The 14,517-nt window shown below is 34.5% G+C and overlaps 1 protein-coding gene across 1 annotated transcript in view; it reads right to left on the bottom strand.

Annotated features, from left to right (window-relative positions):
* The window catches only part of Dhc93AB (Dynein heavy chain at 93AB), a 312,580-nt gene that overhangs the window by 68,180 nt on the left and 229,883 nt on the right, over positions 1-14,517 (bottom strand). The window contains exons 58-63 of the mRNA XM_069846249.1: positions 11,058-11,191; positions 8,814-8,942; positions 6,886-7,039; positions 2,372-2,514; positions 1,937-2,106; positions 1,560-1,698 (exon numbers count right to left, since the gene is read on the bottom strand). Coding sequence (XP_069702350.1) covers positions 1,560-1,698; positions 1,937-2,106; positions 2,372-2,514; positions 6,886-7,039; positions 8,814-8,942; positions 11,058-11,191 — 869 coding nt within the window. The remainder of the gene's footprint in view (positions 1-1,559; positions 1,699-1,936; positions 2,107-2,371; positions 2,515-6,885; positions 7,040-8,813; positions 8,943-11,057; positions 11,192-14,517) is intronic.

The following is a 14,517-nucleotide window of genomic DNA, read 5'->3' as shown; positions in this document are numbered from 1 at the left end:
ATTTTGCACTTGTTCGAGGCATTGGTTATTGTGTATTATCTTACTTCTGAATGGGTCTTGTCCTAAAAATGCCATTACTTTTGATTTTTGTGCTGAAATTTCCGTCCCAAAATCTTTTAATATTTTATTTAATGTATACAATCCTCTTTGTAAATTATCCTCTGAATTGGAAATTATGACTTGATCATCGGCATAGAGTAAGGTATTTAATGTTAGAGCACTGGTTATTTTGATTCCTGATGTGTAGATTTGGTTCCATTTTAAAATAATTTCATTTATATAAATATTAAATAAAGTTGGTGATAGTGGACAACCTTGTCGAACTCCATTATTAACTAATTTTCTTTCGGATATACAGTTATTTATTTTGATACTTATTTTGCTGTCTGTGTAGATTTCTATTATATTTTGCAATAGCAAATTTGGAATATTTTTTTCTTGTAATAATTATGACTACAATAATATAGAAACAGATATGGAAATTCTATACATCACACCAAAAGGTCCACAGTTAAACATCTTAGAACAATACGAAATATATAAACATACAATAACATACCCCCAACATATACTTAATACACAATTACAGTTCAATACCCACACATTATTCGATATCATGATACATAGCACACAAACAATCAGCCCCCACCATACGAGCAACACACCCCCACCCCTACAACTGATGAATGCAAATGGCAGAATTCAAGATCAACAGGAACAACAGTAGTTCGTAGAACACTGACGATGACGCAGCACCGGCGTCGAAACGGGCCGTCTGTCTAACGTACATAACCTTTTTTAAAAGCATTTTAACACTTTTAACGTATCGACTAAATTTTAAGTTTCTAAACAAAGTATTAACGTGAACTACTGGGTGTTCATTTCAAAGTGTGTCATGACGTCACTGTTGTGAGTCAGCGATTTGAAGCGAGTTTCAGCTTTTATGTCAGAGAAGTTGTCTATTAATCAAGGCGTTCAATCTGAACTTGAGAACGTGTACGGTATAAGTTGAACGTCGTAGCAACAGATGGCGGTCTGTACGGTCTGTGTGCTACCATAACCTCTTTCGAACTGTGTTTTGCGCGGGCAAGTCGTACGCAGGGTATTTGTTATCATCGGTTGCGTACGGCAATATTTCACAACACAAATCAAATGCTCCGTGTCCATGTTGACCGTCCAAGTTAATGTCAACAAATACGTAAGTAATCGCCTTAACCCTCTCCCCATATCCCGCCAGTAAAAAAAAACTCACCTCAGTACGTGTTTCCAAACAGTTCACATTCCTGCCACTACCGGCGTTACGGTGCGTATCGGTAAGTACTCTTCAGAATGAACACCATACTTGCTAGGCAACTTCTCTGGCACATAGGTAATACGCCTCTGCGGAAGTGTAGGAAGATTGAATTCTCTAGGCTCATCGACTAGCCTCATGACGACATACATCGAGCCATGACACACTTTGAACTGAACACGCAGTAGAATCTATGTAAGTGAAATATCTTCGGAATTATTAAAGCTACATACAAGATATTTAGAACACAATCGTATGTTTTGATTACCTCAAGATTCTTGAGGTTTGTCAGCCACATCTTGTTCAGCAAGTCAAGTCGGAACTGTTTGGTGAAGCAGCCGACGTAAGATATGAACGCAGTGATGAGCAGTACATCCCCTGGCAACATTTTCTCCTGCAGTCTGAAACTGGAGACAACAGAAAAGACAAAAATAATCCCGAGGCAGCACAAAGTGATGTGGAAAAAACAGGAAGACTACGAAACGCTACATAAAAGTTGACTAAAGGAGATTGGGAAAATAGAGAAGAGTGGAGTAGAATAACTTGGCCACAGGGTGATGCTTGAGAATTACAAATATGTTTATAATTTTATTGTAATGATAAACTATTAGAAGGTGAAACTCTACGTTCAAGAAGGAAGCATACTTAGCCACAGATTCTGCCCATCGGACGTTTTCAGAGGCGAGGCCCCCCACCAGTCTGTTTGCCAACTGGATTGTTGCGTTGGTGGCATCCGCCTCTTGCTGACAGCGTAGCTTCTCGGCAGTAGCTTGTTCAAAGTCAGCCGTCAAGTTAGCCAACTGCTCCTCTAAGGACTGAAACGTTCAAAAATTAAACTAAAACACTCATACAAAACATAAACAGGGTGTTCAGAAATTAGTGCAACAAACTTTGTAGTGGCAGATATCAGAAGAAGTAACTTTAAGGCACGAAATCTTGTCTGAAGGAGTCTACGCATGCTATGAGATGTAAGATAAGATTGTTAAAGTAGCATTAAAGTCATAGTCAGTCATGGGTTTGAATCTAGTACACTACTAGTTTGGTGTTCTAAATTGATGCAGTCTTCGCTGGAATACTTACAGCAACTTTTTTCTTAATGACACTCAATTTATCTTGAGCTGCAGCTAATTCTGCATTCGCCTGGGCTAGAGCTTTGCGCTTGGGTTCCACATCGCAGTACACTTCATAGAACTTGATTATGTTTATCACCCACGCACAGAGACCTGAACAAAGTGAGAAAAAAATTCACATAACGACTTGTAATTTATTAGTTTGTATGTAGTTATAAAAAGAAAATGTGCCAGTAATCCAAAATCATGGTAGATGTTAGAAAATATCGGATCAACTATTTTTATGTATGTATTTATTAACACTATAATTGGGTATGCACCCGGTGGCAGTGATATATAATATACAACAATAACATTACAATAATTACAAGTAACAAAAAGTGAAATAAACGTAAATTTAAATCTAACTATAAATAAATGCAATAAACTTAGAACTATAAATAAGAACTTACTATGCTATAATAACGTCTATTATAAGCAAAAGTAAACCTAAAGTAAACTTCTATTAAACCCAACTGTTATCGACTTAAGTAATTGCAAGTCACCTTAATTAATTGTATACGCATTATCAACTTAATTAATTACACATAAATTTAATTAATTACATATCAACTTAATTAATTACATGACACAACTTATATAATTACACTGCACCTACAATTAAATTTTCAGTCTAATCTTCTCAATCTTTCCTTAAATAACACTCTGCATAAAAACCCGCTGTTCTAACGTGTATCTGTTACGAGAAATCTCACCTAACTATGTTATACATAGCCAAATGTAGGGTCAAGAACTACCAGCTTGTGGCGGAAATCACAGCGCTCTCGTCCGTTAAACGAGAGAGTGGATTCCCCGCGGGTAGGGAAGAAACCATTCTGTATAAGGCTCTCATCTGCACTATCGAAACATATGATGCACATGCATGAGGGTGTGCAGTGCTTTCCCACACATATATAAGCTCTCATCTGACGTCATTTAAATGAAATTCGTATATCTAATACTTTTACCACTTCACTCTGCTATGCTAAATGCATTGCACAGATGGTTACGAAATGTGATTTTTTAGTAGTACGGAATTTCACAATACAAATTATAAATATGTTACATTAGTAATCTGTCACTAAATGAATACCTAGCAGAATATAACATTTAACATTTAAATCATTGATCTCAATATAATATAATTAATATTATCATGATGCAAAGAATGCAATTAAAAACTCTACTGTTATTATTATATAAACTTAATTGTTAATTATTATAAACTACACTCTAGAACAGGGCTGGGCACATTACGTGATTCTGAGATATGAGCGCTGTGTGCTTTAAAGAACGGGTCTTGCGAGCGGTGTGACGTATGCATACTGTACGTCATTCAGTGTCGGTGCAGTTGTGACTCTGCAGTATGATGGCGAACTTTGAAGACGGAGCTTCCGCTCATATACTAAAGCGTCCCTCTACTCCCAATGCTTTTAATGTATCATGGGAGAAGGAGTTCTTTTTGGTAGAGAGCAGTGGATTAGCAATGTGTTTAATTTGGCATAAAACACTCCAACTGATTAAGAAGTTCAATATCCAACGACATTATTCTTTACAACATGCTATGAATATGGCAAATATGTTGGTAATGAACCCCACAAATTAATACAACTTAAAGAAAATGTTTCTCAGATACATTATATTAGAGTATCTATTTGATATTTACATTGCATTATAAGTTATTATACATTTAGTAATATATAATTTTTAATTATACAAGTATTATGATATATCATAGTATAGTATATTAGAGTATATTTTCATATATATATATATATTGTTTAATTGCTCAGAAACTAGAGTGACAGAACATTTTAATACTTTTTCTTATAAACAAAACTGTATTATTATTGTTCTATAAACTTGCTTTTTAACAAAGTAAAAGAACTTTCAAATCTTCCTCGACTTTTGAAGAGAACTATACATCTTCAATGCTGGAAACAAGAATTTAGCTTCCCAATATTTATACGGCAGCAGAATTATTCGTAATTTATTTATTACATGGAGGAGTCCCCCTGCATTAAGTTAATGTCTCGCTTATGTTGTGTATTCTGCAGCCAGGTAGTGCCACTCGAAACTTCTGTCCAGCAGCCAGATCTTGGGGTCCTCTCGTTTTAGATCGGATTCGCACTCGCTCTTGTCCATGTACACCAGACACACCTTTCCGATGCCTTGGCAAGCGTCCAGTTCGAAGATCTTGCACTTGACGCCGAAGTTGGGGCGCTGCCTGGGGTCGTCCTGCTCGCTGATGATCTCGATGTCCAGCAGCGTGGGGCATTCCGCATCGCCCATGCTCTTGACGCCGGCCAGCCGTCGTAGCTCAGACAGAGTTGATCTTCATGTAACCGATGGGGAGCACCTCGCCTTGTGGATATTCTCGACCATGGCTTCATTAAAGATCGGACATCCTTTCTCCTTTCTTCGTGGAAGTTTTGTTCTTGTGAACTTTCTACCCGTGCTCAGGCAGGTACGCTACACATTAAATGAGAAAGATCTCTTCTAACGAAATAGAGTTAGGAAATGATCCCAGGATGGAGGCAGCATTCCCTCGCTGAACCGCTATTATATTAGCATAGTATATTAGTTCATTATATATCATATTATATACCATGAACTGTAATATACTATACTACGATATATCATAATATTTGTATAATTTAAAATTATATATTACTAAATGTACTATAATAACTTATAATTCAATATAAATATCGAATAGATAATCTAATATAATGTACCTGAGAAATATTTTCTTTAAGTTGTATTAGTTTATGCTCATATATCACATATTATATTATATTATATTATATTATATTATATTATATTATATTATATTATATTATATTATATTATATTATATTATATTATATATTAACAGGATGACAATAATGTACTTAGTGATTCGGCTATGAATATTAGCTACAAAATTTGCCCCCAAATTGCAAAGGAATTGAAAACATTCAACGAAGGTGAATTCATCAAGCGATGTTTAATTATATTGGCAGATGAACTCTGTCCACAGCAAGTAGGGGAAGTGGAAGCCATACGCCTGTCTCGTAGAACCGTGGTGAGGAGATTGCAGTATGTGCGTATGGGTTATGTAAATAAGCCTAATGATTTGTGTGTGTGGACAGAGCGAAGTTTATTCCATTAAATTAATAAGAGTGTTATAAAGTCTGTACTGTACAATGGATTGATGTAATATCCTTATAAACTATTATATACTGACAGACTGAATGACTAGAACAACCGTGGCTCTTGTTACATTAATGCAGGGAAGGTAGCTGTAATGCGAGTCCGCCACTGCGTGAGCGTTCTGCTCTGGCTTGGAATTGAAGTGCCTTGCGGAGCGAGAGCAGCTGTGGCCGACTAAATGGAGCCGCTCTCATGCCCGGCCCTACTCTAGAATTATTATTTCCTACTTCTACAATTTAAGTTATTGTTGGTTTCGAGTAGGTAGAAGTCTGTTTCATATGAGAAGAAGTCATTGTTCTGTATTATAAAATATGTCCACGTAATCATTCATATTACAAAATAAAATAACTGCAACAGTAGAAAACACGTGTAAAAATTTTTTATGAACGGCTTATAAGAATAAATCAAATTACAAATGAGGAAATATAAAATATGCTGTTATATTCTCATCTGTTAAAAATACTGACGTTAGTACTCGCGCGGTTTACATTTGTAATCCACTCTAAAAACATATACTTGGTGTTCATTTCAAAGTGTGTCATGACATCACTGTTGTTGGGTCACCGATTTGAAGCGAGTTTCAGCTTATATGTTAGAGAAGTTGCCTATTATTTAAGGCGTTCTTCAATCTGAACTTGAGAACGTGTACGGTATAACTTGAACGTCATAGCAACAGATGGCGGTCTGTACGGTCTATGTGCTACCATAACCTCTTTCGAACTGTGTTTTGCGCCGGCAAGTCGTATTTATTATCATCGGTTGCGTACGGTAACATTCCACAACACAAATCAAATGCTCCGTGTCCATGTTGACCGTCGAAGTTAATGTCAACAAATACGTAAGTAATCGTCTTAACCCTCTCCCCATATCCCGACAGTACGTATTTCCAAACAGTTCACATTGCTGCCACTACCGGCGTTACCGTACGTATCGGTACGTACTCTTCAGAATGAACGCCGTACTTGCTAGGCAACTTCTCTGCCTCATAGGTTATACACCTCTGCGGAAGTGTAGGAAGATTGAATTCTCTAGGCTCATCGGCTAGCCACATGACGGCATACAGCGAGCCATGACACACTTTGAACTGAATACCCAGTATATTGCTACACAGAAAAAGTCACAATTCCGTGCAAATACTTCAGACGTCAGAAATAAACTGTAACAGGAAGGTACTGCAAATTTTACGCTATCAGCATTGAAAGCGGAGATGTGTTGATGTAATGAACAGCGTGGATTACAAATGTATGCCACGTGACTACTGGAGTGTTAATAAAAAACGCTGACTCTCACCTGCAGCAGCTCCTGACTTGGTGCGAACAAATTCGGGATCGAACTCTGAATCCTTCAGATATGGCTGTATGGCCTTCATCACTTCGGGATGAATGTTTTCTTTGTCGTACGTAATAAGCGCATCAAGGAATGAATCAACTTTAGCCATCACGATCTGGAAATAGAAAATGACGTGCAAAAAAAAAAAAAAAAAAACGGACAAACAAATCCTAATATCTATATGCTTTAGATCACTGGAATGAGTGTTCTAAGGAAAGTTGTAAAATAAGAAAAAATATGACATACGGAAATGAAGATATAAAACAACAGTGTAAAGTAAAAATCATGAGATGAATCAAGTTCTGTAAGAGAGTGACGCGTTCACCGTTCTTTTGTCGCATATTCCCATGGGAATAAGGAATGTTTAAAACTCAGGGAGACGTGTTAAAACTTGATAAACATAAAATATACCCCTTATAATTCCATTTTTTTACTTTGTTATTTAACGACGCTGTATCAACTACTAGGTTCTAAACAAATGTGGCTTTCAGATAAAGCTGACTTGAATAATTTCAAGGGAAGATTTGTTTTAGGGCCGGATATCGAACCTGGGACCTTTGGCTTAGCACGCCAGTGCTCTTAACGACTGAGCTACTCAAAACTGTAATAGACCTTGGCTCAATTCGTTAACAGAAAACCACAAATTTAAGTCACACAGAAAGTTTGCACTCAATGCTGAGTTCTGAACTTCTATCAACCCACTTGAGGTATGTGGATAAAAGGAGAATAATTGAGTCGAGGTCTGATAGTTTCTGGGTAGCTCAGTTGGTAGAGAGATGACGCGCTCAGCCAAAGGTCCCGGGTTCGATACCCGGCCATAGAATAATTTTTCACATTGAAATTATTCAACTACTAGGTTATTTAGCGTCGATGAGAGTGGTTACAGCGATATGAGGCCGAGGATTCGTCATAGATTACGTGAAATTTGTCTGACGGTTGGAGAAAGCATAGAAAAAAACTCAACGAGGTAAATCGAACCAGCGCCCGAGCGTGACTACGGATCGGCTGGCAAGCACCTTAACCGCCTGAGCTACGCCGGTGGCTAATTATATTTTAAAGAGAATAACAATAAATTTTAAAACCATAAAGAAATCTTAAAAAATACAGAATATTATAAGCAATGTAAGTGATGGCTATAAAGTATAAAATATGTATTGTTATGTTACTTTTATGCTCGACCATGCCGAAACGTAGTAATTATACACCTGGTAGCAGTCCTTTAATGCACGTCATTAAAGTACACATTAAAGTACAGTTGTTCAGCCAATGACAACTCAGCTTACAGGTGTTCAGCCAATGACAAGTCAGCTTTGTACCGTTATAAAACCGCAAGTATCGATTATTCTCGGATATGCAATCGAAAGAGAATTAGCGAAAAGTCACGGAGGCTGTAAATCCAATACTGTCGCAGAAGGTTATGTTCTGTTACTATAATAATTAGCGTTAATTGTAAATAATATTCAAATAAATTCAATTTGTCATCTCGTTTTTCAATGTCGAATTCAATAATCAAGGTTATATCAAGTTTAACGGGATTACACAAGGTCAATGACATTATTGTTCCTCGGAAAAAATCAATACTTTCGCATCTGCGCACATCTCACAATTCACGACCTAGAACAAGGTCACTTCCGATCTTGTCAGATACAAATAAAATGTATATATCTGAATAATTTCAAGTTAGAAATATAGTCGAGCATAAGAAGTCGTATGAAACTTGCCTATAATGGTAATTAAGACGCTCGTATGAATATTATGAAACTCGCTTGCGCTCGTTTCATAAATATCCATACTTGCGCCTTAATTACTATTATTATAGGCTCGTTGCATAATGTACTATTATATTACAGGTTTTTTCTTAAAATATATAAGGTATTCAACTGTTTTACCTTAGCAGCTTTCCAACTGCGATCTTTCGGAATTTTTCCATTTGGAGCGAGAAGTACCATGACAGCAGCTGTGACATTTGTTACGGCCCCGGGTGGCGATCCAAAAGACTTCAGTTCGGTGAGATTTGCCTAAGATAAAGAGAGAAAACAAGTACTGTATATATTTCCCTTTAAAAATCAAAATATGAACATTTTTGGGCCAAAATCATATGAGGTGTAAGATTATAATAAGCAATAAATTGTGAAACATGTCTTTACTTGGTTACCAAGGATACAGCGCTTTCCATGGAATAAATGTACGGTCACACTTCGTTACTTTTGCTGCACAACGTTTTTATGGTTGAGACAAAAATTTCGCTTCGTATTGACAGAAAACAAAAGTTACGTACTGCAGACTGATTTGTCTTTTTATAGATTGTTTTAATACATAAGATTAATTAAATTGTGAAACAATCTTATAAAAGAATTTTTTGGGGTGTATGGGAAATCATAAGAAGTGGATAAGAAGAATTTTGCAATTTGACGCATCATATAAACCAGTGATTATTTTTTTCTTAGACTTGGAACTGGATACGAGTACAGATTATTCGATTATTATCGATTACGTGTCTAACAAGTCATTCTCAATCAGTTAAAAGTAAGAAAATTAAATTATATCATAACAACTGAGGAGAATAAAATTAGTTTCAAAGCATTCTACGAACGAACGACGACGAATTTCAAGACAGTTACTAAATTATGTATCATGTTTAGTTAATATTTCATTATAGCCCATGTAAGCTTGTTAATGTGCGTGAAAACGATTTTTATATTTAAGTATGACTTTCCTATTTTTGTCATTGTTTCATTATGTACTTCACTTCTGGTAGTGTGGAAGAGAAGGCCTCATGGCCTTAACTCTACCAGAATAAGCAAGCAAGCAAACAACTAAGCAACCAAACAACTAAATAAAAAATAAATAATAAATAACAAAATAAATATAAAAATTACTAAATAAATAAAACAATAACTAAATAAATAAAAAATAACTATATAAATAAAAAAATAACTAAATAAATAAAAAATAACTAGATAAATAAAAAAATAACCAGATAATTAAAAAAATAACTAAGTAAATAAATAAATAACTAAATAAATAAAAAATAACTAAATAAATAAAAAAATAACTAAATAAATAAAAAATAACTAAATAAATAAAAAAACTAAATAAATAAATAACTAAATGTATAAAAAATAAGTGAATAAATAAAAAATAACAAAATAAATAAAAAATAACTAAATAAATAAATAACTAAATAAATAAAAATAACTAAACAAATAAAAAATAATAAGTAAATAAATAAAAAATAACGAAATAAATAAAAAATAACTAAATAAATAAAAAGTAACGAAATAAATAAAAAAATAACTAAATAAATAGAAAATAATAAATAAAAAAATAACTAAAAATAAAAAAATAACTAAATAAATAAAAGTGACTAAATACGTAAAAAATAACTAAATAAATAAAAAATGACTAAATAAATAAAAAATAATGAAAAAAAATAAAAAATAACTAAATAATTAAAAAAATAACTAACCAAATAAATAAACAAGTAAATAAATAAATAAATAAAAAATAACTAAATAAATAAAAAGTAACTAAATAAATAAAAAATGACTAAATATAAAAAATAACTAAATAAATAAAAAATAACTAAATAAATAAATAAATAACTAGATAAATAAATAAATAAATAAAATAACTAGATAAATAAAAAATAACTAGATAAATAAAAAATAACTAAATAAATAAAAAGTAACTAAATAAATAAAAAATAAAAAATATCTAAATAAATAAAAAATAACTAAATAAATAACTAAATAAGTAAATAACAAAATAAATAAAAATAACTGAATTAATAAAAAAAACTAAATAAATAAATAACTAAATAAATAGAAAAATAACTAAAGAAATAAATAACTAAATAAATAAATAAATAGATAAATAAATAAATAAATAAATAAGAAAGTAAATTATAATCCGAAGAGATGGAAGAATATTGGACGACTCGAGAAAAGTTAAATAATGTTTCTGAAGTATGGAAGGATCTGAAGGATGTATGAGGGAATGAAGATGAATAATTGAATTAAATAATCTGTCACTTTTGACAGGCATAATAAACGAATATTAAGATGACATCGTGATGTCAATAATTTTAATGGCATGATCTTTGATTACAATCTTGCACTACGTGTTTTTACCTTGTTCAGAGTGTTCAAGGCTTCTTGTGCTGCCAGTAGAGCGGGCTCTGCTTTCGCCAGGTCTTCCTCACAGTCCTTCTGCTTCTTGCTCACCTCTTCTGCTATCAGCCCCACCTTGCATTCCTCCTCGTCCGCTGTAATTCAGTATTTAACATGTATGAACTACGCTATGCTTTGTTAACTATTCTTCATTACGGTATTTATATGAAATTGTGTCACATATTTTGGAATTACACATTAAAAGTGCACATTCCAAAACTAAAGGCACGGCGAAATTAGTTTCTTTATAGAGCGTCTGGAGTTTAAAAGATATCATTAGGTATACAGGGTGATTCATGAGGATTTACCGTTCTTTACGGAGCTCAATTCCGAAGACATTCTGAGCAAAAAATGTCATACAAACATGGGTCCTATTCTCAATATTTACAGAGTTACGTTTCGTTATTGGAACGCATTGCTGTGAACGCGTGATCTTGGTCAGCGTGCAGTCAGCAGCCAGCGCGAGCGCTACGGAAATCAAAGACAGCCGTATGCAGTTACGTAGAGCGACGAGTGCCGTTCACAAGCGTGCGGCCAAGTGTACTCAAGCGGACGGCGACATTTTTAAAATGTGTTGTAAACTCTCCAAGACTGTAAATTAGGATGCAAAATTGAACTGCAAATAATTAAGTCGGTGGAAGTGGTGTGATTTGTACTAATTGTTGTGATAATTGCGTAAGAATAATGTAATGTTCTAGTTAAAAATAGAAAAAGATGTCTGTACGAAGCAACTAAGGAGTTCACAGCACATTTTTAGCTTCATAATACTTGCCAATTAAAGAAATGATACTTCTGAATGGTTCATTGTCTATTTGCATTATTCTTTTACCTTCAAACTAAAGAAAAAACGCATTTTACAAAGAAATTTAAATTAGTGTAACTCTGAAAATATTGAGAATAGGAACTATGTTTATATGACTTCTTGCTCAAAATGCCTTCACAAATAAGTTCCTTAAAGGACGATAAATCCTCGTGAATCACCCTGTATATAGATTCTTCATAGTGGACAACCCCTCTCATTGTAATGTAAAATAAGTCATTCATGTATTTTTGTACCTTACATTTAATAACACAAATAAATCTAAACACTGAACCTAAGCATTTCTTCAAATAGAAACGCTGTATATTGCTTGTAAATACTTATATGTTACTCGTAGTTGTATTTTCATTAACCGAAGTAGTATTCCCATTGTTCTCCTCGTACTTACCTCGTTATTTTTGCATTTCCCCTGTTCTCCTCGTATTCCCCTTGTTCTCATCATATTCCCCTTTTTATCATCGTAATCCTCTTATCCTCGTACTCCCATCGTTATCCGTTTATTCCTCTTGTTCTCCTCGTATTCGCCTTGTTCTTCTGGTATGCCCCTCATTACCCTGGAATTCCCTTTGTTATCATATTTCCCTTAGCCTCCTACTCCTCTTTTCTCCTCATATTTCTCTTCTGTTTTCCTCGCATTTTCCTTATTATCCTCGTATTACCCTTGTTCTCATATTCCCATTCTCTTCATAATCCCCTTGTTCTCCTCGTACTCCATTCGTTTTCTTTGTTCTCGTATTCCCCTTCTTCTCCTCGTATTTCCTTACATTCTCTTTGTTGCCATTCAATTCTCCCTGTTTTCATCGTTCCCTAGTTCTCCTTGTATTCCCCTTGTTCTCCTATTCTCCTCTTCTTCCTACCTTCCTCTTGTCCTTATTTTCTCCCTTGTTTTCCTAGCATTTCCCTTGTAGCGACGAGGAGGGATTTGCAGTCTTATGTAATTGTCAATTCCCAAATTACCCCTCTCCATAACTAGTCCAGAGAAAGACGTAGTTTTTTAATTGGTTATTTTGCGACACTTTTTCAACTCCTATGGTTATATAGCGTCTGAATGAGATGAACGTCATAATGCCAGCGAAATGAGTCCAGAGTCCAACGCCGAAAGTTACCCAGTATTTGCTGTTTAAGGGTTGACGGAAAACCCCGGAAAAAACCTCAACCAGGCAACTTGTTCCAACCAGAATTTGAACCCGGGATCGCTCGTTTCACGGTCAGACATGTTAACGATTACACCACAGCGGTGGACAAGACGTATAGGAGTCACAAATTCGTTCGCTTCTTCTTCACGTTTCAAATACTAACAACGCCTGCGAATGCTGCACACGCCCAGCACAGCTGTGACAGAGAAGTTGCCGAACAATCTCGGGTACGACATTTATTTACAATACGTAACACACAGCCATTAAAAGCAAAGAGGGCAGTGAAGTTTTGTAAACAAACTTTATTTTGTATAGTATGAACCATTGTTATCGACTATTCAACTTATAGGATGAAATGCTAGGGAAGTGATAAAATTGTAGCTATAAACAGCCGCGATTAATTGAAACGCGTTCTTTCGTATAGTTTTATTGGTCAAAAGTAGTACTACGTAGTAAAAGTGTTAATATTCAAAGATAATATCACTAGAGGTTTTGATTTATCTAGAGAAAATCAAAACTCGAGTGGGATTTAATTGACTATTACACGATTAGAAGAAAGTATATAAAGATTAGAAGAAGTAAAGTACTCTAAATTCTATTTCACTAATGTTAGCTTCACCAAAACGTTTGAACGGAGCCGCCATTTTCAGTTGACTGTCTATGCTGTAAACAAATGACGATCGCAAAGCATGTTTTATAGTACCGTAAAGAATTTGCAGTTTGAAATGTTGGCAAAACAAAGAAACAAATGGTAGGAAAGTGATGAAAACAGGAGAGAGTATATAAAGATTAGAAGAAATAAAGTACTCTAATACAATAAAATAGACATTAATTGACTTAATGAAATTCTTTTTCTCTAATGTTTGAACGGAGCCGCCATTTTCAGTCGACTATCTATGTGGGAAATAAATGACAATCGCAAAGTCTGTTTTATAGTACCTACCGTAAAGAATTTGCAGTTTGAAATGTTGGCAAACAAAGAAACAAATGATAGGGTAGTGATAAAAACAAACAAATGTTGGGAAGCGATAAAATTAAACAAATGCTAGGGAAGCGATAAAATTGTGCGATAAGCAGACAGGATTGGTTGAAAGACGTTCTTTCGTACCATTTTATTGGTCAAAAGTAATATGACGTTGTGAAAGTGTAATAGTCAACGAATTAATTTATGTCACGACTTGGAAGCGAATCCGGGGGGTAAAGGCGACAAGCATATAGAACTGACACTCGCATACATTCTTATTGATACTAATATCGATTGTCTGCGAGTGTGGAAAGCTTAACCTCCCATTACGCTGTGAGCCTCTAATATCTGTAATATAGATAACATTACCTTTCACTTGTTCCCTTGAATTCTTTATTTCATACCATTTCTTAACCTTTCACCAGGAAAAATATAGTCACGAAGCCTGATAGTTTACTTAATTGGTCTGGATATGAACTCGTACCGTGCGAGAAAATGTAA

Source organism: Periplaneta americana, chromosome 14 (genome assembly GCF_040183065.1).
Source record: "Periplaneta americana isolate PAMFEO1 chromosome 14, P.americana_PAMFEO1_priV1, whole genome shotgun sequence".
Lineage (NCBI taxonomy): Eukaryota > Metazoa > Arthropoda > Insecta > Blattodea > Blattidae > Periplaneta > Periplaneta americana.
Note: the sequence above shows the minus strand (reverse complement) of the source record. Positions and strands in the feature narration are given on the sequence as shown.